The 23819-nt window shown below is 39.3% G+C and overlaps 1 protein-coding gene across 2 annotated transcripts in view; it reads left to right on the top strand.

The window, feature by feature from the left end:
* The window catches only part of LOC116711717 (partitioning defective 3 homolog), a 396764-nt gene that overhangs the window by 136551 nt on the left and 236394 nt on the right, over positions 1-23819 (top strand). For both annotated transcript variants that reach the window (XM_032551185.1, XM_032551184.1), the window contains 2 exons: positions 18467-18573; positions 20030-20113. In XM_032551185.1, the coding sequence (XP_032407076.1) occupies positions 18467-18573; positions 20030-20113 (191 nt within the window). The remainder of the gene's footprint in view (positions 1-18466; positions 18574-20029; positions 20114-23819) is intronic.

The following is a 23819-nucleotide window of genomic DNA, read 5'->3' as shown; positions in this document are numbered from 1 at the left end:
GTGATGAAACAGGTTCAATGAATAAAGACTGAGCATCATTCAGTGGTAAGAAAATGCCAGGCTGAGCAAAAGTTTTCTAGCAAAGAAAACTAACTACTCAAACAAGGACTAGTCTTACTCCTCCTACTACTTTTTTTTTTTTTTTTTTAATTTGGAAATAGTTGTCAGGCCCTGAATAATAATTAAAAAAAGATTGTATGAACTACAATGGTATTCATTTCCATACAAACTTTAAAAAAACATGCCTTTTTTTCTCCATAAGTTTGAAAAACAAACTAATCCAAGATTAAGGTTTTGGCTTAAAACACCTCGACAAATATGTACTTATAAATATTGAAGATTATTATTTCAGAGTAAAGGTTATACCAGCTGAGTTATGTAAATATTTAATGAATAACAGCAGGAATGCCACAGCTTGAGTGCAGGCTTCCACGCGGTGGCTAATTCTTCTTCTTCTTTTTTTTTTTTTTTTGCTGGCTGTTTGTAATCCGACAGCTGCGTGACTCAGATGAGTCACTAAACACAAATCTGCTCATTAGAGGTGAAAGTGGATATCTGTAAGTGGCGTCTATTTCCACTCGCTGCAGCTAAGTCGTGATGGCTGCCTTCTCTCCGCGCGCGTGACGAGTTTGATATTTTTTCCTCCTTTGTCTGTCTGACGGGCGCGCGGCACAGCGGCATGAGATTGTGAGATAAATACACACTCCATGGGTTAATTAAAAAGAACTGCGATCTGTGCTACAGAACTGGCAGAGATAATGAGTCTACACATGCACAAACACTGACACGCATTCATATATATCAAGGTTTTTGGAGGAAGGGGGGGGGGGGAAACACCCCAATTAGCAGGTCTTTGTTTGTGGCGGATTATGTGTCTCTTCTCGTTTTTCATTATGCTTCACAAGTAAAAATAGCAAGAAAAAGGAGGGGAAAAAAACAGAAAACAAAGAGAGAGTGTTAAACTTATTTTGGTTTTTCCAATGAAACAATTGGCACTGAATATGTTTTTCTACAGGTGGGCTTTTGTGCCATGTTCCAACAGCTACTATTCTTCTATTTTCTTTATTCTTTTTACTGAGTTGTTCCTGTCAACTTTAATCAGATCTTGTAGTTGCGTAGCTATTGTCTGGAATACAACTCATTTGTGGCTAGGCCTGTCACAATAAACAATGAGTCAATTAATCGCATGATAAATTAAAAGAAACTCAATAATTTTCATTTGCTTGATTCATCGTTTTTCTCTTTTTCTTTCTCTATTTTTACCAAAAACTGAGTGATAAGTCTCGATTCTGTTTTGGTCTCAACTATCCCTTTTTTTTTTTTTTTTTTAAGATAGTCTTGTTTGGAGAGAGATTTCATAATTTGTTATTTGTTGTTTCTGTTGTTCTCTTTATTTATTTTGGATATTTCAAATATATTTCAGTTTCAGTATTTAAATGTTCATTAGAATTGAAATCTTATTGATCACTGAGAATGTGTTCTTGCATTTTATACTATGATTACTATTATATTACATGGTCTCAAAACCACATTATTGTTTAATCGCAATAAGGTCTGGGATAATTTATTGTCCAGCAAAATTTGTTATCGTGGAAGCTAGGCATTTGTGACCGAACAGATTTAGTAAAAATACTAAAAAAGAGCTTAAGAAAGTTCTAGATTCATGGATAAACTTTAGTTAGTTGACAGTAACATCTTAACTTAAAATTTGTCTGACTTTTGATCAAGTCATAGGATCATATTACCACTGCAGCAGCTGAGCTGGTAATGAATGACATAGTTGAGGCATTGGACAGGAAATGAAATTGCACGGCCTTATTTGTTGATCTGCCCAGACCACTTGATTCTGTTTACCAGTCTCCTTGATGTTGGTCTGAGTTTCGGGACTTTCGGATGGTTTAAAATCTTCTTTTTACATAGAACATAGTGCATTTCTGCAGGTGGGTGTAAAGATTTTAAAGTTGGCTCCCCCTGGCGCATTTTTATTTTCCCTGTTTTTCTTCCAGAGCTCATTCCTATATGTGTTGGTGTTTCTACTCTAGAGGGTATCCTGGCTTTCTTTCAGTGTTCATTTTTAAACTTTTAGTTAAAAAAGCCGAAGGTAAGACAGATATTTTGTTATTTAATCAGAGCACGTTTTACTTTACAAATTAGGGAAAGCGTGTTCAGGCTGTATTTTTTTCTAATGTTCTTGACTATGACGGCGTTCCACTGCTTCCTGGGAACTTTCCTGTTTAGACTCTGTCAATCACTCTCCTTTGACTTCTATAACAAGACTGAAGATGAATGTTTATATGCTTTTTAAAAACTGATTTTCAAAACCAAAGAAGACAAAAATATATTTACAAAGCTTGCTGGCTAAACTACCCTCTAACCTGGGTACTTTATCAACACCTTTCAACATTTAATTTTGCACCTTTTTATGTAATTATCTTCAGAAAACCGCAGATTCTGGGAGCACTTCTAAAGGATTCCTTCAATGAACACTGCCACTGCTAGTCTTAAGCTGTCCCTTGAACATGTATCACATTAGCTCTGTCTTGTTTTATGTATTTCAATGTTGATATCAAACTTTTAGCCTGAAGTGTGCAAAAATGTCACTTCTTTGTCAGATCTCGCTTGAAAAAGATGTTAATCCTTAGAGAAACATTAAAGGAATAACAAAAATAAACAAAGTTTTACAAGAAAGTGTTTGATCTTGGGGTTTTACTTTAAATCCCAGATCATGTTTCATTTCTTTTTTTTTGTATTTTGTCCTCCTCCTTGTGTAGAAGCCTTGGTAATACACACTAAACACAAGGCCATCCAGCCTGTGGTTAAATCTGGCAATTGTCTTTTGTTTAGCTAGCCAATCAATAAATTCATTTCAGTGTCAGATGGTGCCTTCGGAGATTTCATAAACTCCACCTCCGAAATCCCTCTTCACTCTAGTGCGCACCCCCACATGCACACACACGCCTCCTGCCAAATGTGGCGTGGAGCAGAGCATGCTTTATCAGCCTATATACACCAAGGCCTTATGAGTTATTTTTCATATAAACAGCTGACGTTAATGCTGGTCTATTATCCCACTGATGAATGTTAATGGGCCTTCCCGCTCAACATATACACACACTCCCTCATGCACCCACATTCTGATCTGGTTGAGTGGCTCTCCGCTGTGTTGTTTTGCGGCCTTGATGAGGAACCGGAGGCCATTATCATGAGCCGCACCACTGTCTGGACTGACACCAGCTGTCCATCAGCGGGATCTAAACCAATCAACGGCTAATGCACACAAATCAGAGGGAACATGTTTGAGTTGTGTTTGTGAAGCTTATCCTTTTGGTAGCTTCTGAGAAGGTGAGAAAAAGTTTCAAAATAAGATACGTTGTTTCTCATTGTAGACTTTTAAGTTCAAGTGTGGTTTAATTTTACATTTGCAACTTGTCAGGTAACTTTTCTAATTTAATGTGGCTACTGTACGTTTTCTTTATATTACAACGTAGTCTGGTGGGATTTCGTGTGACGGACCGACCCAAAGTAGTGCGTGATTGTAAAGTGAAAATAAATCGAATCAATCAATTAGATGCAAAACATTAAAAGCAAAATGAAAATGAAACATTGAACTTTTTGTCCATATTCGTCATGATGGAGACTGTTCTTTTACTGCATCCTCTCCATTTTTACTTCAAGTACATTTCAGGTGGTGGGGTCATGTCTCGATGGGTTTGCAGTTGGTTCCACATTCTCTCTCTCTTTTTTTTTTTTTTCCAGTGGTATTAAAGCAAATGTGGCTGATTGCAACTGATACCATCCTTGGAAATAGTCTTTTTCCTTCAGTCTTCCTATTGTGCACAGTTTTTTTGGGGGGGGGGAGGGAGAAAGGAGGTGATCTGTCACATAAAATCCAGCAAAACTCCAATAAAGTTTAAGTTTGTTAGACGACAAAAGGTGAAAACAGGTATCAAAACTTCCAAAATGCACTTTGCTTGTTAGGTCATAGGTTCTCAAAATTATGTTTCAAGTGGTAATTCTCATAAAAAAAAAAAAAAAGAGACATGAAATAAAAACCATCCAGAGAGACCAAAAATAAAAGTTGCATAACAGTGTCAAAACATGTTGGAGAGGCTTGATCAAAGATGTGGTTACACATCTTTGATCAAGCCTCCGACTGTCGGAGTGCATCCCTCGATTTGTGGTTTAATGAGGCGTCTCGTCTGACGGGTTTTACAGGGAACCCAAAGCGATAAGCTGCCTGGCTTAAACACAGAGACAAGAGCCCGAAAACAGACGAGTCCCTTCAGTTGATATATTATAAAAATTATAATAATTTAGCCAGTTTCTGCCCCCTTTTTGTACGGTTCAGCCTCGCAGAAGAGCTGAAATCGGTTTCATCAGACAGATAAATGATACTTATTGTTTCTCAGCGATAACAATAAAAAAATACTCACAATTTCTGCCAGGAATTGCCTCTTATATATCTGTTTTAATTAATGTTTAATGTCAAACACCCAAATAAAATACTGATGTTAAGGTGATGGGATTTTAAATAATAATAAAAAAAACAACAGCCTGAAAGACCTTTTAGCATGAGGATGTAAGTATTAAATGTGTAATTGCTGTTGTTTGTCAGTGAACTCAGTCTTTTCCCCACACTTGTTTTTTTGGCAAAGCCCACACAGTCTGTAGGCCCTGAGGCGAGCTGCAGGCTGTGTCAGGGCGGCTGAGCATGGAGACACGAGTTAGGAGTATTTGCTCCCCCATAAGAAAAGAGGTGCACACCTGCAAGTCTCTGTTTGTCTGTTACAGCCTCTCTATACTGCTACCTGGTGGAGAAAGTGTGCACCTCTACCTGCATGCTCCATTCAGTCACTGCATGCAAGACTATGGGCAGCCAAACCTTAAGTAGCTGTTAAAACGTAGAGCAGTGCAGTCAGATGATATTCTAGTTTTTCCAAACTTGCCGTCTTAGTCCTTTAAAAAAAATAAGAATATCATAAGATCAGTCCTGGAAGATTGAGTTTTGTGCAGTATGCTGATGTTTTCATGATCAAATTTTTGGATTGTAAGCATGTTGAAGTGACAATTCTCTTTCAGCTAGCAGTTAACTCCTGTTTGACTTGCTTACATCCTTACTGACTTTAAACTGAAAAAACTATTTGCTCCTTTACCGATTTCTTTAGTATTTTTGTTTCATTCCTAAGTGTTTCAGATGATCACATTGATTTTGACAATAAAAATAGCCTGAGTAAATGTGAAATACACTTTATAAATGTAAATTATTGAGGGAAAAGCAACTATTTTTCTCCAAAACCAACTAGGCAAGCCAAGTTTATTTGGATAGCATGTACAAGATAATGGTAATACCATCAAATTGTGGACACGTGTATGTAAATATGGAAGTGTTTCACTGACTCTGGGGTAGAAAGGGTTGGTAACAAGGCATTGTCAAGGTCTTACAAATCCCGTTATTTTCCTGAGTATTTAAAGTTAGCATCGTTTGTAGCATCCGTCCATCAATCATACTGGCTTGGTAGTATGTTTAGTTCAGGTTGCCATTGAGCATTAAAGGGGCAGTGTTATGTATAAAGTTGACTTTTTTGAGTTTTTCATCATGTTATAATGTTATTCCCTCATCAAAATCGTACCTGGAGAGTTGCTTTGATTCTTTCATGCATGTTTGAGAAATCCTTTCATCTCCATGGCAACCATTCAGCTGTGCAAAATGCAAAATGCCTGGTTGGACCTAGCCCCTCCTTTGAGATGCAGTTCCTCCTCAGAGCTGCAGTTTCCATCCTTCTGAGCTACAAACACCTGCACATCTGCTGAGCTCATTATACGAGCTACTTCTCAGTGCAATGCAGTGGAAAAAAATAACAAAAACAAATGTTAAAGGGTTAATAGAGGACCCTTTAAATATAAATTTAAATTTCTGTTTTTCTGTCGTGCCATCCCATCACAGTGCTGTTGGCGCTCCTCTTATGTGCCTACATAAGAGGTATTCTTGGTATTCTGAGGAAATACCAACTCTTCAATTATTTTAACAACCTCTCTCAAAGCTCCACTAATAACTATGTAGAATGCAACATTTCTGAACTTTCCGACCTTCCAGCTCGAGATCTCGACATTACTCTATTGTTCTATCCGTCTAACCTTTGTCTACATCAGCGACATCATTTGCATGATCTGGGTGACTACACCTCTCTCCAACGCTGGCTGTGAACATGTTAATTCCTGACTCTTGTTTAGAGTTCATGCGTTTGCCATCTCCGTTTTGCTCTGTGGAGTGAGAAATCACTTTCTCAATGAGAATAATTGAACACGGGCAGGGGGGAGCCAGCTCATTACCCACAAATCACAGGGTGCACGGGCACCTTAGTTGAAGACAATAATGACTTCTGGGAATAGAACGAGGCCGCCAGCCTGGAGCCGAACCGGCATGGGCAGCATTGAACAAAGATGGGAAAGGAAGCTACATGCTCATCCTCAAGCTGAAATGACATGATGAGCTTCTTTTAGTTCTTTGTGAGTGACAGGTTTCAATCCATTTACCGACCCCAAAGTCTGACTAACTCAGATATAAATCTACATGTAGTCTATGCGTAAATCTTTATGTATGCAAGGTATGTTCACATGTCAAATGTTGAAAATACACTTTCTTTAATACTAGAAAGTGATGAAGAGGGCGGTATTCTGTGATTGATGATGTCCATTTTGTCACATGACAACGATGTGGGGCCAGCACTGTGCCGAGAGCCAAATGAGTCCACTCTAACATAATGAGTTCCATTGTCACAACAGACTTTCTCACTGTTTTATTGGCCCCATTTGCAAGCCAAGGCTTTTAAGTTGCAGAGCGAACATAATAAGGCCCTGGCCAACAATAAACATCCACTTTCTGGGGCGCATAGAAACAGAAGAGTAGTGCACCCGTCCCTTCTCTGCCAAATGGTTATTTTGTAGTAGTGAGAGTTTTATAGAAACCTGGGGGAAAAAGAAAATATTATTTCAGAGGTGTTGGGAGGAATACCAAGTATGGATGCACAATATTGGATTTTTGGTTGATATCCGATATGATGATATACTGAAACTCATTTGGTCAATAACTGATACTAATACCAATATCGAAACTATATGGCTTTTTCTACTGTGGATTAAAATACTGCATTAGCTTTGTCAATTTAGCCTGCCAGCAAAGCTAAAAAGGAGGCAGAAAACAATGTAACACTTTCAACTTACATTATGTTAAATGTCAAATTTATTCATGATATTTGCTCTCTCTAAGACAATGACAACACTCAGTGCAAATTTGATGTGCTGTGCTGCAGGCATCATTGTCACTGGTTTGTCATATAAAAAAAACGCCTTTTATATTGGTGAGTTATTTTTACTGAATGGCTGATGTCTGATATTAAATGTTACAGCTAATATTGGCTGGCACCGATACCGTGCCGATAATATCGTGCATCCGTAATACCAAGCCTTTAGAATCTTTGTGCTTGCTGTTTTTTGTGTCCTCCTGCTTTCCTGACTTTCAGTCTGAAGTGTTGCATATCAATTTCCTGCATTGTAAGCATTGTTTTTTTTCTTCTCAATATTCTGTAGTCTAGTCAATTTATTCATGATTTATATTAGCCATCAGATTAACTTGTACACTCTGGTTTTATTTTCTCTTTAATTATGTTAAGTTTGAACCATTTCAATTTAACTTGGTTATACTGTTAGATTAAATAGTGAGAGAGGTGATTCACTTTGGTAACTCACTGGAGGAAAAATACTAAAGAGTAGAAGAAGAAGTTATGTTATTTGCTTATAAGACTCACTACACCTCACTTGATGATTGTGTCAGTAGTTTTTACACACAGGTCAGAGAAAATAGATGCTGCATCAATTTACAGTCATGATAAAAAAAATAAATAAACCACACCCTCTGTCAAGTCTGTGCTTTTACAATTCAAAAACACAAAATATCATCAAGTTATTTTGGTCTAGTTTCAAGTGCAAATATCTTAGTACTCTTAAAATGAGACAAAACTAACTCTTAAGTAAATTTTGAGCAAAATATAGTAGCTAGTGGCTTGTTTTTAGTTAATAACTCCTTAATATTGATGGAAAAGTACTAGTTTCTTTGGATTATAACTTGGGGAAATCATCTTCCTATGGAACAAGTAGTGGGAAGTGCTGAATTTAGAAATATTGACTGTCTTGTTGACGTTAAATCCTTATCTGTCATATTTTAAAGGTAAGGATCTTCTTTTTGTTAGGACTGAAGATGGGAAGTAAAATGTGATCGCGTAAGCATGTCAGCCAAGTAATTGTTTAATAATAAAAGTGAGAAATGAACTGGACAACGTAAAATCTGACTTATTATGGCTAGAAGTGCAAGAAGTGTACTGTAAATTTTATGTCATCTTGACCTCATTCAGACACTTTTATTTGGAAGAACATGGATACTAGTGGCTCCATAAATGTTTGAAACCACAAAAAAATTGTTGTTTTTCCAAGATTGGGAAGCAAAGCAAGGCAATTTCTGGTATGCCTTTGTTTTTCTCCTGCTGAGCAGTTTACCATAGGAATTGTCTCTTCTTCAGGCTGGAAGCACACAGGCTGTTGAAGTGTGTTGTCGAACAGTTTCCCTGCTGGGCTTCATCACAGCGATATGTGCCGTTTCTTCATGCATTCATGATTTCAGCTACAAACATGTTTACATTATTTTCCATTTTTTGAAAAAGCAGTGCTCCCAGTCATTCAGTGCTGTACCTGGTGATGTTTTATGTATGTTGCCTTTGAGGACTGAGAATCCAGATAACGCTGGCATCTGATTGGCTGAAATCTGAACTTGTATGGAAATCTGAACAGTGAGGAAAATAAGTATCAAACGGGGCAAGAATGATAGAAAATAAAGTCTCTTGAATCCAGCTGAAAACCTATAGAAGAGACTTAAGATCAGATTTCACAGAAAAGGCCTCCAGAAACTAAGTTTTGAAGACATTTTGTGAGAAGAGTGGTTCAAAATCGCATCTCTGCAATGCTTGTCACTACTGTAGACAGGAGACACTTTAAAGTTTCAAAACCCAGAGATTGCTTTCCAACAATGCTATACGTAACCCAACATATCGCCTAATTTGTTTTGATTTCCTTGTATGTCTGGATTACTTTAGTTGTTTCACAGGCTGTATGATAAATTAGGAAAACATAACATTATATTATCTTTGTTTTGTTTTTACCATATATCTTTATTGAATTTTAAACCTTAACATAGGACATCAATCACAACAACCAAAAAACAAACATACATAACGCCCAACTTACTCCCCTATACCCTCTGTCAGTACATCCCTTCAATATGTACTTTATTTTATCTAATATTAGGGAAAAAAAATTGTGTCCTTTAACCAACTTGATACAGAATGAGAATTGTGGGTTGACGTCTGGCCAGCAAACATGTGAAGACTTATATAGTTTCAATATTGACATGATGAAGTTGGTTACGATTACCCCCCCATTCCCCTCACCATCTTCTCCCTTACAGTCTCCTCATTATCCTCCCTGCGCTTCCAATCTTGATTAAAATCAAGATAATTCATTGGCGTAATGGACAGTGAAAGCCCATCTGAGTTGCCAGAAATATTATTGGAAATAATTGTTTTAATGCACAGCCATTGAAATATTATAGCACACCAAAAACTGCATGCAAGCAGTCATCTAATCTGCAAGTAACTTTCCATTTAATCTTTGGGCCAGTCGACATCTTGTCTCGTCTTACTGTCTTTGCGTTCAGGGCTGTTTGTACATATCGCTTTTACTGTACCAACCTCACCTAGACCCATTTCAGATCTGTTTTCCTTCTTTATCCTCCTATCTTTCCATTTTCCTTTTGTACTGAAGCAGCTGCTGCCACCACCGGTCCTCAGCTCTCTCCTCTCTGTTGGGTCTGTAAAATTACTGTGACCCTACCGGTGCCTTTTGGGATCTCTCTTCATTACTGGCCCTCGCTAGACCCCCCACGCACCCCACCTCTTATTTCGACACAGCCGTCCTCACTTAGGCTTGGTACAGAAGAAGGATCCAGCCGAATGGCTTTCTGTCTCCCCCTTTATCCAAGAAATTTGGCGTCCAATTAAAATGAAATGGAAAGCCCTCCCCAGCCCCTTTCACAAAACCTCACACCACACTAGTCCCATGATTCTCCAGATGAGCCCCCTATTCAGGACCCTCTAAAAACAAGACAGCAAACAATAGCTGTTGTGTTGAGCATTTACCTTCTAATAACAATCTAGTGTGTACTAAGCCTTTAGTTTGCTCAAACTCATCCTAATGTCTGTTCATTTTAGGCATATTTCAGCTTTTAAGTCACTATGTAAACATCCATCATAAAATGGGTGTGTCTACCATCATCATCTTTCCATTACTGCCCGCTGGACCACTTGCGATGAAGTAACTGTCGAACAAAGTGGTTTAAATAGAAATTTGGCAAAGTAAGAAATGTAGTTTGTTGGCAGCTTCCGTGCAACTCAATAAACCAGCACGATTCCGACACAACTAACTGCAAGAGTGGCCACTAACAAAATAATTAAAAAGAGAAATTGTATTTGATTACAATTGGATTCAGATCCACAGGGGTGCTCTCATTTAAATTCAGGCAATTGCTATTATTTCAACAGGGGTAACGTTCAGTGACTGACCTTCACAGTTTGAAAGATGGATTAAATGTTCGGTGCAATGGAAAGCAGACTGTCCGCCCACTTAATAAGCTCAAAATGATGATTAATCTGCGAAAAGCACCGCAGAGCTCCTTTTTAATGCATGGTTAAAGACCCTGGATTCAGCTGGGACCGTCGTCTCGACGGGGCCGCGCACTCATCCTTCAGGATTGGCTGTTCACAATTACCTCCCGTCAACAAAGACAGAAGACAAAAAAAGGGGAAAAAATGGTGTCCCTCTGTGTCAGAAACACAAAACCAAGTGCTACCCTCAGTAACAACCCCCTGTCCCCCCCAAAAGTACGCTTTTGTGTTTAAGTATTTTGTTTCTGTACATAAGCAATATTTAGACATCTCAGATCTTAAAATGTTGTCTGGATAGTCACTGCTGATGATAACTTAATTTGCTGTCATCTCTCCCCGGTTTGAACCTCCGGCTCTCTGGCTTATGAGCAGTCTGCTCCTGTTTCAGCTGTTATTGATGAGGCTTGAAAAAAAGGTCTTGAGCATTTCTGTCCACTTTGTGCCTTGCTTATTGACCTGGTGATGGATTTAGGGCCTCATAATTAGCGAACTTAATTTAATTAAAGTGCAATTTCACATTACAGTAGGCAAAGGGAAATGCAGCTGTGTCACTGATAGATCAGCTTGTGCTTGCTATAAAACAGGCACATGTGTTCCACCTCCTAGGGTTTCCACACACACACACACACACACATGCACACACAGAGAGAGAAGTAACATCATAGAAGTAAGAAGAGATATACTACAATGTATCCGTCTTGCATTAATCTCTACACATCTCACTGCTCAATGCTGATGTGGACAAATCCAACCTCGCTTCTCTGATCTAATTTTCTTAACAGCATTAACTGTGTGTCCCCATAACCCACTTCTAGTACATTTCTGTCAGAGTGTAACATCTATGAGTCAGAGGCCGTTCCTTTTTAAAGCGAAACAAAAAGGTTTAAAGTTCTGCTTTTCTGTTGATTCTAACTGAGAAATTTTATGGGTAGTTAGAAATACTTAAGGTTTTGTCCTCTTTCTAACTTCATTTTACATATTGATGAGAGTTGCTCATTTTTAAAGGAGAACTTGTACGCATTTTAAGCTACCATCAGGTGAAAGAAAATGCTTGTTGTAAAATTTTCCAATAATGATAATAAAAAATATAACTTTGAATGTTGGAAAAACAAAATAAAAACACTGGACTGATGTGTGACATAAGCATTCAGTATTTGAACAGTGAGTGAATGAGTACGGGTACAATGTGGTTCGGTTCGTTGCAATTAATTTCTCCAACCGTTCAGAAAACGCTACTTTAGTTTCATTGTTCAGCTTCCGTAAAGATAAAAATATTTAGATAAGTAAGCTGAGAATTAAAAATTACTATCCAGGCTTACAAAAAGGGCACATGGAGATGAAGACAACGAAACAGAAAGAGTGTCTTACCTCAAGCGAGATGGCCTTGATGTCATATAGATAGCTCTATGTGCTTCGCATAACTACCAGAATAGAAATTTCTATTAATTTGTGTATTAATTGTACATTACAAATGTTAATCAGTTGTCACATTTCCAGTTCCCAACTCAGTTGCTATGCATGTCAGCCGTGACGCTCCTGATCATCTGAATCCAAATCTGAAGAGTTTTCACTTGATTCTGGACATCCAGCTGTCGGTTCAGGTTCACGCCGGTATGATTGCATATTACTTACTCCCATAAAGTCTTGGGGTATTTCTTCATACACAACAAAAGCTGCTTATTACATTTCCACTAACAACCAGTTTTAGTGGCTGGCTGAGGCATAATGACATCATAAACCCAGGACTGTAGTAAATGGCAACCCTGCCCTACAAAATCACACCACTTTGGCATTTATTGACAACAAAGGTAAAAACAGGTTCTTTAAGTTTAAGTTTAAGAAATGGGTCACTGTAATGTGTTTTACTAAAAGATTTTCAAGCAATACCAATATTTTCAGATTAGATTTCAGTCCTCTCTTAAATCTTTGTTCAGTAACAACTTCACAACTTCTGCACTGAAGACTGTTGACGTTTGGGATGAGTAAAACTGGAAATCAACCATTTCTGGTTATGACTGATGACCACAATGCTGGATCAGTCCTTAGGAATTGAAAAGTAACAGGCTGTTTTTAAAAGCAATCAGCAGAATTTTAATTGTATATTAAAATCCTGCTATACTTATTTCCCCTCAAAACCTATAGCAGTTTAAAATGTAGACACCTTTAGATGGTGCTGTTTTTATTTCCCAAAAGATCTGCAGCTTCCCTTCCAAAAGAGGGTTTATGGTGGTATTAGACAAATTAAATATTTCTTAAACGTTGAACAATATGAATAACCATTGCTAAAAAAACCCAACACGTTTTATTACAAAGTCTCATCACTGGCTTTGTCCGTCATTCTTAAGATGCTAAGTCTGATATGAAAGTACACTGTGACTGAGTACTATTATGACTTGGACAACCACAAATGACTGGCCAAGGCCAGAGATCACTTCAGTGAAATTTATTAGGCTTTTTTCACATGAACAGAGATGGCAGGTGCAGAATATATGCAAAGGATGTCCAAGGCAGGTTCAAATCAGACAAACGGCAGTACCTTCAATGTAAGAGTCCATCACCTTCAGTGTGACTTCTCAGGAGTCTAACCACAGACTGACTCCCTGTGGAGCAGAGCCCTGCTTTTAAAGCCACAGGTTCCGCCCACAGAAAGTCCGAACAAGCAAAACAGAAACAAACAAAGTGATTACTTCTAACCCAAATAAACTCTTAAAATATACCAAATAATAATAATAATAATAATAATAATGAGAGAAAAATAAATAAAGAAATAAACTTGTAATCAAAAATACAATACTCAATTTAATAGAAAACACTCTGAAGTTCTGATGACTTCACTATGTCATCATGTGACTCTCTCCCATGGCGCCACAATCCTGAAACAACCCTGCTTGAAAATAGAGCCGGGAAAATGTTTGAAGCTGAAAATAACAGGTTAGGGTGAATGTTAACTGAAGCAGGAACACCGCGTGTGCACCCACGATGAACCGCGTCAGTTTAAGGTGCAACAAAAAGTAAGTTAGCCAATGTGTATGTGTTTGTGTGCAGGGGTGCGCGGGTGTGTGCTTGCATGCTGACTCATAACTAAGGCCCGGCTCGTGACGGCTCCTCCGTCACATACACCAAAGCTATTTTGGCCTCTCTGCTGACAAGTTATTAATTGCATTTTAGAGATTGTGCGGTTAGGGTGAAGGTCATTATGACCTTCTCATCTTCCTCTAAGCAGTTTAACTCTCTACCCAGCCTTCAATAATGCACATCTATTGCCTACATAAATGTAAATAAAATGTCTCGTGACCGTATTTATGACGATGTATTGGTTGTCTTAATGGGGATGGAGTCCGGTGAACTGGGGTCCAGTAAAGGGGGTAAATTACCCCTTGGCATGTTAAAGCTGAGCTGTTGGGTCCAACCGACATGTCAAATCTTATCAACGAACATAATTTGGACCCAATTTGGCATGAGGAAAAAGAAAAATGCATCTGTGGCCTTAAACAATTCAGAGTAGACAGTTGCACGTATTCTGGCTTATATAGGTGGCTTGTGAAAACTCCATTAGGAATCAAATTAAGGTAAGAAAGCTTTTTGTCCAACATCATAAAGCGTCTTTTAAGAGCCGAGTAAAAACAGTAAGCTTCTGGCTCCGGTTAAGATGGAAAAGCTTTGGTAAATGTCTCAAGGTCAAATGAACATTAATGGTACTATTAGGAGTTATTACTGCCGGTTTGTCTTTGTATAGCAATGCCATTGTGCAATGCAGCAGCGCAGTGAACTTCAATTTGGTCCTGCAGGTTGTTCAGCGTTCAGCTAAACTGCATTTAGCGAAAGTAATTGGGGCGCAATTAAGGCTCCTCAGCCTTTCTTTTTTTAAGCAACAGGAAGAACCTCAGCGTCCACTTTTCTTAGACTCGGGCTCACTGCAAACAAAATCTTTCTACTACACGCTGCCAGCAACATGTAAAGAAAAAATAAAACTGTTACCTTTGGCCGGTTGGATGTTGCTGTAAGGGGCGTACGTTCTTTTCCGTAATTAGCGTTCCTTAGTTTAAGCAGTTCAGACATCTGCTTTTATAAATGCGGGACTGTTTACTTTTGTGGGACAAATAACATTCTGGACTTACTCAAAAAGTAAATAAAAAAAGAGACTTATTTTCCATGTTGAGATATTATTAGATGTTCAGCTCAGGTAGAAATTGCTGTGGAAACAAAGCACTCGTTGTGTATGGGGGGAAATGTCTGTTCCACATATAAAACTGTCACACTGATTTGGGCCCCAGATCGGAGCCCAACAACACTATTCATTCTGACCTTTGAACCTGTCCTTGTTAGCCTCAGACGTCAAAGACGGGCTCAAGAGAAACCCTCCTCTCCCCAATCCACCTATTTCTCCCCACAGGTACATGTTGTACCTGCCTATAAGCACGCGCACACGCACACACACACACGCCCACACACATTTATGGTTACATTAGGACTTTAAGGGGGTAGTTGGTGATGGGGAATGACAGCTCCTCAACACACTGCCTTTACCCCAGCTTTTAAAAGGTGTGTGTGCGTGGGTGTGTGTGTGTGTGGGGTGTGTGGGTGTGTGGGGGTGTGTGTGAGTGAGTGTGTAGAGTATCTCCCCAGTCTCCCAACCAAACAGCTGCTACCTTTCTCCCTTCCTTTTAGTTCTCTCAACAGTCTCCAACCTGCCGGTTTATTTGAAGGTAACAAGATTCTGCACTTAGCAGCTGCCTCTCCTTTATATGGCTACAGTTTCTTTTTTTCTGTTGTTTCTAATATTCCATGTAAAAAAAAAAAAAGAAAATCTGAAAACCAACTGTTAGTGTCAACATTGTTCACGGTTGATTTAATTCTTCTCTTTTTTTGGCTTCCTTCCTGATAAAGGCTACATGCGAGCATCCGTTTCTGTACAAGTATCTGATGCTTCTTGCACAACCTTCTAGTCATTCCCAATGTACAGGCACTCAAGAGTAGCATCATGTACTCTCTACTGTCACTCATTATTCCATGTTTCCTGGCCTCTAAACATAACCTTTGTTTTCACAGAGATCTGGTGTTAGAAGATTCATTAAACCACATATCATGTCTTGTACGTCAGTTTGTCATCGCTTCTTTTTGTGTATCTTTTGAAATGACAGCGGCACCCACAGGTAAATTAGTCAACCTTGTAATATCCCTTAGTGAAGTTCTTAATATAATTTGGAAGGGTACGTTTCTGGTTTTGCTGGACTCTCCTTCCACCTTCCGGGATCTGAATCTTCGCCGCCATAAGAGTAGGAGAGAGAAAGAGGAAAAAATTGGAGGAGGGATAGATGGACGCAGCAAGAGGGCAAGCTAGGGAAAGAGCAGCAGGAGAGTTGAAAAGCCTTGTTGCATCCCCACTTCACTGGTTACCAAAGGATCAACAGGGTGCTAAAAGCACTCAGGGGAGGAGGAAGTGGATGGGTTTTAGAGACGGGGGGGATGGAAGAGGGGATTCAGAGCGATGGGGAGATGAAGAAAGAGAGCATAAAGTGGGAATAAATTGGGAGGGAGATGTGTATTTAGCTTGTGTCTTTCCTCTACTGTCACTCAGGGCTGAACTTTGCCACTGACTCAAGGACAGTCAGTAAGGGGGGTTGGCTCCAGATATAAATTGCCTGTCATTCCCCTGATCACAAATAATATGGCTTCTGCAATATTGGTTTTAGACCCATAGTGTGAGGGGTTCCTCAGCTATTTTAAAGAGCATGAATGTTGTTCCATTTATTATGATTTATACTCAACACGAGTTGGGTTTACCAAAACTAGTTAACTGATTTGTGTGTTTGTTAGTTCTAGTTCACTTCCAAATTTTTGCCAACATCCTTAATTTTTATTTTTATTTTTTTCTGGTTCATTAATTAAACACGGCCACCATCAGACTTCTGTGTGGACAATTTATGACTACAAAGATATATTTTTTAAAAAAGTGTGATATAGGTCTGAAAAATATCTGAAGTGGGTCATATTTGCCGATTGTGTATATGACATGCAAACACAAAGACGGGAATAACTATGGAGTGGAATTCTGAAAACCCTCTAACTTGTCATTGCATATTTCTAGTTGTTGTTGTTTTTTGTTTCTCTCTTGCATTTGTGCAGAAAAAAACACCGTCATAAACACTTTCACCGTGTTCTCGTAAATGACCAGCTACAAAATCGATGCAACATGTTGCAATGAAGTAATTACGTGTGCCCTGCAAATCAGCTTTATCCGCCCTGAAACCATTTATCGTGTTTTTATCTAAATCTGTTTTGTTTGTTGTTTTCACAACAGTAAAACAATCAGTTTTCACACTTACAATGTATTCTTTGCTCTTTTTATTTTTACTTTATGCACTATTCATGTTGTTTTTATTCTTTTGTAGGAGGCTTTTCTACTTTGAGACTCTCTCCTCCCATATTTATGTATGAATTACTAAAGGTGTTATAAGAAGTTTACTTTGAGGATGAAAAAAATAAAATCTATCCTTTCTCCTGGGGGTGGGGGGTATTTTCATAAAAAAATAGCTTTGTGAATAACAGGCCCTTTGAGACACCCGCAACCTTAGCTGACATGTAATTAAAGGCAGGGGTCGCCGGCTGACTGACTCATTTTCATATCGGATGGTTAGAGAAAGGAGGTAGACAGGGCCGGCAGGACGAGGTCTTTTAAGGTGTGCGGCTGATGAAATTTTCATGCCCTCTCCCTTTCTTCTCACCAGCAGACTGTAATAAATAAATGGAAGACAGAGTCTCACTGTGGCACCTATGAGTGTCTGCTAAGATACCCTGGTAAATGAAAAGGGCTGAATCTATTTCCATAAAGAAAGCAGAAAGGCGCCGGTCCTATTTGGATCTGCTTGACATTTCAGTAAAAGAGAGGTTTGGGGGTGGGGGGGGAGATGCAAAAGGTGAAGGGTGAGGGTGGGCAAATAGCAGTGGCTAACAAAGTGTCTGCCCCCACCCCAAGGAGACAACACACTCCCTGGATGCTGCTCACACACACTCAACTATCCGCAGTCCCTAACCCAGCTGGAGGCAGAAAGTGAAATTAAAAGGAAGAAACTGTGCTGCACGGTGTGCTTGTTAGCTGTTGATGAGAGATTCAGCAGCTAGTTAATGGAAACGCACTCTGTTATTTGATGCGTCTTCTGGTTCTGTTGCCTGAAAGACGATTCAACTCACACGACCGCATGTGAGTGCAAGGCTCAATTGGTAGCATCCCCATAAAGAGAGCTTAAATGAAGATTTTTATCCCTCATTAGGGGAGCATGAAGCTGTCGTCTTATCCTAGTGCCTAGTTAAGTCCTCACATGTCTGGCCTCCCTGGAAAAGCCACCGCCTGCCTAATGGCCCTGAAGGACGAGGAGTTACTGGAACGGCGAGCTCGAGAGAAATGGTCAACAACACTTTCCTTTTGCTTTAAACCTCAATCAAATCACTTCAAAGACTGGTATTGGTGCCACTCTACAGGTCAGACGGAAGTGATCAAACCTGAGCGGTTCTGGTCTGTACTACTGCAGTCAATGGTGGCGTTTATAACTGAGAGGTATCAAGCCTTCAAAATGCCCTGAACTTGAACTGATTTAACATGTAGACACTAATTTTCTAGAGACATTGCAGGCATTAGACATTAAAGGCACAGTAGTGATGGTGTTTTAAATTTTTTTTTCCCTCTCTCTTTTCTTTAGGAGGAGGAAGAAGCAGAGCAAAGAAAAAACGAAAGGAGGATTGAGCGAATCGAGCCTGTAGGGAGGGCCGACTCTTCACTGGACCGTTCACCTGTGTTAAGTCTTGAGTGAGTGGCCCTACTGACCAAACTCCCACAACTTACCTCCACCCCACACTGGGCTTAGAACGTGCGCTGGCTCACCAGCTTACAGTTTTAGTAATATGGGCCTCCTATTTTCCAAGCTTCACAGATATGTGGACATGATATGTGGTAAACTGTTGAAAATGAACCTAATACCCCTTAGTTTCTTTTCACATTTTGCTACATTGTAGCCACACATTCATATATCCTAGTAAAAGATTTAGTAGTAGACTAACATAAAGTGTGTAATTGTACAGTCGAAGGAAAATGATGTATATTTTTCAGTGCTCATCACTGACCATTGTTCAGTCTACCTTCCAAAATGAGTAAAGTATTTCACAACTACATACTTACTAAGACATGGCCGTCCATCTAAACTGAGAAGCAGCTATACGTCCATAGTAACTCTGGATGAGTTTCAGATATCCACCGTTTGAGAATATCTATCAACAGGACAGCTATTTATTTATGGAAGAGTGGCAAAAGAAAGCAACTGCTGAAAAAAGTTATGACTCATTTGCTGTTGATTGGAAGATGGATGGAAATAGGACAATTCTGGGGGGGGAAAAAACTGAACAAGCTGAAAAGGCTTCCAGAGTAACGACTAACAATAAAGCCAGAGCTGTGATAGAATGGTTTAGATCAAAGCATCTTTATTTTTTTTAAATGGCCTAGTCAAAGTACAGACCTGAATGAAAATGGGCATAATTTTAAATGTCTAGATGTGCAAAGCTGATTGAGACATAATGAAAAGAGTTGAAGCTGCAATTACAATAAGTACTGCAGCATCTTGACTCTCGAAGTCTAAATACTAACTTTTCAGGTATCTTAGGTCACTGCAGTTTGTGCTTGTGGAGTGACTAAACGTGAAAAAATAATGAAAGGGTGTGAAGACTTTTACAAAACTTCTTTATTTGGTGCGAGGTGGAAAAGTGCACCATTTAATTTGGGGGTGAGAAGACTACTTTAGCACACATCAAATGCCAAGGTGTTCTTTCATGAGACGCAACGTACCGATCTGCATTGATGGTGGCTCATGTTCATTTGTCTTCACGTCTTTATCTGCTCAAATTAACCTTCTCCTCCAACCCGTCCTCCCTTCCCTTACATGTTTTCAATTAATCCGCTCTCTCTTAGCAGTCTGATCTTAATCACTTAATTGGAGTCTCCATTTGGATCTCTAATTGACCCCGAGGTCCACTTGTCAGACTTTGTAATGGATGACTTTGTATAGACAACACAATACAGGTCCGACCAACAAAGCAGAGCAATTTTCCATCCTCCTTTTAGTTTCATCAAGCTTAGCTTTTGTCATGTTGGACTGTATTTCCCTTTTACACACACTGCTTTTTTTTTTCCATTTCCTTGTCACCCTTATTATTTTTATTCATGCATGTCTCCTCCTCCCTGTTTGTTCTCGTCATCTGTCAACGTCCTGCAGAAGCATGCTCAAGCCGGTCGAAGTGTCCAATGAAGGAGGGCCCCTGGGGATCCACGTAGTTTCTTTCAGTTCACATGACGTTAGGTAAAAAATATATATATACATTTTATTGTTTTTTTTTTCATTCATTAATTCATTCATTGCCTGTTTTTTTCCATCTGTTTTTATTGAATTCCTTTGTCAATGTATCCTTTGTATGTTAGTTCAAGGGTAAGTCTCTGTGAAAACAACATGTTCATGCTTATCAGTGCTATTGGAATCAGAATCAGGTTTTATTTTAGTGTCACATTGACAAAAGATTTCTTTTGGTAATTATTGCAGAAGTGATATAAAGTTGCATAAATATATAAATATTTATATATATACCGACATATGTACATAGAATGAACAGATTGACATAGCAGGTTTAGAATTATTTTATAAGTTGGAAGTTCACTGCTTCTAATCACAACAAGTGTGTTGCTGTCACACTTTTGTGTATCACCTCTCTTTTTGCCAAAATATAACTTTGGCAAAATAAACAACACAAAAAATAATCACTTTTGGCCGTTATTTTTAGGAAGGTACTGAGATGAAGTTTGATCTTCAGTATAAATTCTTTTAGAAATGTTGAAAGATTTATTACAATGGATATTATGCTACTGCTAATCAAATATTTCAGCAATGACATAATAACACTATTAAATAATCTCATGCTACATTATGCAGACTTTCTGTCAGCACTGACGGAGATGTACTCACCACAGCATTCCGATTGCTTGAGACTGAGAGTGGAAGTAATGTTTCAATTTCTTCCTAACTAATTTAGCTAATAATTATTGTAGAGCAAATGAACAAGACAACCAAAACAATAAATGCAATTAATTATAAAATCTCAGTAAACAAAATTGTCTTTCAAAAAAGGGATAATTGAGACAAAGGCCAGTTTTGGTAAGAAAATAGAAGAATGATAAATCACTGAAATAAAAAATTAATGAACTCGCTTTTAGTTATCATACGATTAATTGATTTATTGTTTAGTTTGACAAGCCTAAAAGTACACGACTAAATAAAAAATAAAGTGCAAGCAGGTTTATTTTGTTCACTGCAACTTTCTGAAGTTGTCAAAAGTCGTACTTTAAAACCCCTGTTTCCCATCACAACTGCATCAAAAGTGATTCCGGCCATTTTCTTTTACCTAACTTTTAACTGATGAGTGTTGCTTATAGAAAGAGCGGGGAAGAAAAGGAATGAATTTTAGTTTATGGTTTTTCCTTAAAAAAAAAAAGGACACAAGAAAGTGTCCAGATGTAATCAAACTAAAAGCCTGTGTAAAACACAGACCCCTGCTGAATGCCAACAGACTGGCCCACCTCCAAGGTGAATGTGGCCACTCAGCACTGGGGAAGAGGGGCAAAGACAGGGCATGGGGAAGAACTGGGAGGACATTTGAAGGGGTGTGGGGGGAGACATTGGCTGTCATTGAGCACTGGAGACAGTAATCTTGTTGCTGTTTATTAGCACGTGTCAGAAAGCTATATTTAGCTCTGACTTCTTGCTAACTCACCCCGCAGCTCTGACACTCGGAGTTTCTCTTGGCCAGAAAGGACGGATAACCTGCATTTAAAAATAGAAGCGTTCAAAATCATGAGCAATATTGCTTGAATAAAGTCCATATCCACCTTGACAGACTAATTATCCCTCAAAGCTCCCCTTGTATTCCAGTAAAGTCATTGTATTGGTCTCCTTTCCATCAGCTTTAGCTTGATTCTAATAGCCACCACAGACTTCAATTAATTTCAGCCATAATAAGACTTTCGTCTAGCCAGTGGGTTGATGCTAATGGGCTGGCCCAGTTCTTTCCTGTTTGCTGTATGCTAGGACAGGAGGCATTAAGCTCAGTGGGCTGTCATTAGTGTCTAGACCAGGGCCAGAGGGGTCAGACAGCAAGCAGGGGGAAAAAAAAGAAAGAAAAAAAACAGACAGGCAACAAACAAGGAACTGTGGGCACTCCAGCGTCGGCTGTCCACATTCTGCTCCACTGCACTGACATAAAACGAGATCCGGAGTGGTGGGTGGTGGGGGGAGACAGCTGCAGGAGAGAGCTTAGAGACTCTGTCACTCCAGCTGACAGTATCTCTCTTATACACACACACACATCCAGATGCACTGATCCTCACCTGAAAATGAACTTACATCCAATCACTTTGTGAGAAATATGGACCTGTGGAGTTGTTTTCCCCACACAGAATCGAGCCGTCTTGTCTTTCTCCATGCAAACCATCAGACATTCACACACATAAATCGTCACTTTACACAAACCCGCTCGCCTCTTCCAGACGAATTTTGTGCTTAATGAACTTCTAATTCCATGACCAGTTTTGATTGTAAACAAATAGAGGACATAATTGCCGTGCCGAAATGATCTTGATTGGAGTATTATTTGATTAACGGCAGTTGATGAGAGCAGGTGGCCTCCTTCAGATTATTGCCGATCCGCGAGACGATGTAAAACGTGAGTTGCTGTTGTTGTTAGATACAGATTCATATTGTCTTGGAAGTGGGGCCCAGCAGTAGTAAGATGTACAGACATCATTGGAGATTAGTAAGAAAGGCAAATAGGGAAACTTGGCCTTCTAGCACAGACGGTTGATACAGATTGAGACATTTTAAGTCGAGATTTTCAGTGGAAACAGCTCGAGTTTCTAAGACTTTGTTCAAATTTACTTGGGAAGTTTCTGAAAATCACTGATGAGATTATATAAAAACCCACAGAGACGTGAAGGAATTGTTAAATTGTACATTCTGCATTACACATAATCGACACAATAGCATTGCTTCCATAAATCTCTAAAAGATGCTGCTTTATCCCCGCCGTCGCCTGCTGCAGCCTTGAATACCGATCGTCGATCGACTTAAAACTCCCTGTTAGCAGATCAACAGTCATCTTGAGTTCGTCTACGCCGTAATCTCTACAGGGCAACTCTTTTGTTTCCAACCCGACAGCCTGGAATAAAAGCAAAGTCATCTCTGCCTCAACGGTTCCCGTAATTACTCCGAGCGCTTCAGCCTTAAGATGATGCGGCATCTTAAGGCTGAGACGGTGAGGGTGGGGGGAGAGAAAGGCAGGCCATTGGTTGATCCTCGTTTCAATTTATGGCTGAACCGTTTACCCCCCGCTGATCGGCTGAGACGAGTCCGTGGCGTGAGCGTGGATGTCCACGTTATGCAGCCAATTACTGTAATGTTCTGAAAGTGGTCATGTTTGACTCAAATGCTAAAGAGCTCTTTAAATCTAGACTTGACGTCCACCGTGAACCGGGCTCGCAACTGAAACCATGCCGAATCGCCCGAAGGTTCACAGCGGTGTTAGTTGATTACTTTTTTTTTTTTTTTTTTTTAGATGAATGCGTCATTGTTTTTCACCTGGTATTTTATCAATCTTTGGTTTAATCGAAAGACGTCAACAGAACAAAACAAAGATAAAAGCACCTCAGGCCTCCCAGTCAATTTCACATTAGCTGGAGTTATCAGTAGAGCCCAGAAAAAGCCCAAAGGTGCAGACGGATGTATTTATTCCAAGAGCAATAAAAGGAGGAAGTATTTGAAGGTAAAGGTCTCTCTCTTTTTTTTAAGGGATTGCTGAGATGGCACTGCAGTAAAACTCTCTGGGTATTTAGTTCACACTGCGAGCTCTTACCTTTAAGCTCCAGGGAAGGAAGCTGTAGCATTTCCCTCAAAGCCAAAGATGATCTCCTAGTTTGTGGTTTGGATTATTTCAGACAAACCTGCCTGTCACTCTCTCATACCT

This window comes from Xiphophorus hellerii, chromosome 21 (genome assembly GCF_003331165.1).
Source record: "Xiphophorus hellerii strain 12219 chromosome 21, Xiphophorus_hellerii-4.1, whole genome shotgun sequence".
Lineage (NCBI taxonomy): Eukaryota > Metazoa > Chordata > Actinopteri > Cyprinodontiformes > Poeciliidae > Xiphophorus > Xiphophorus hellerii.
This window is presented reverse-complemented; position numbering and strand designations above follow the sequence as displayed.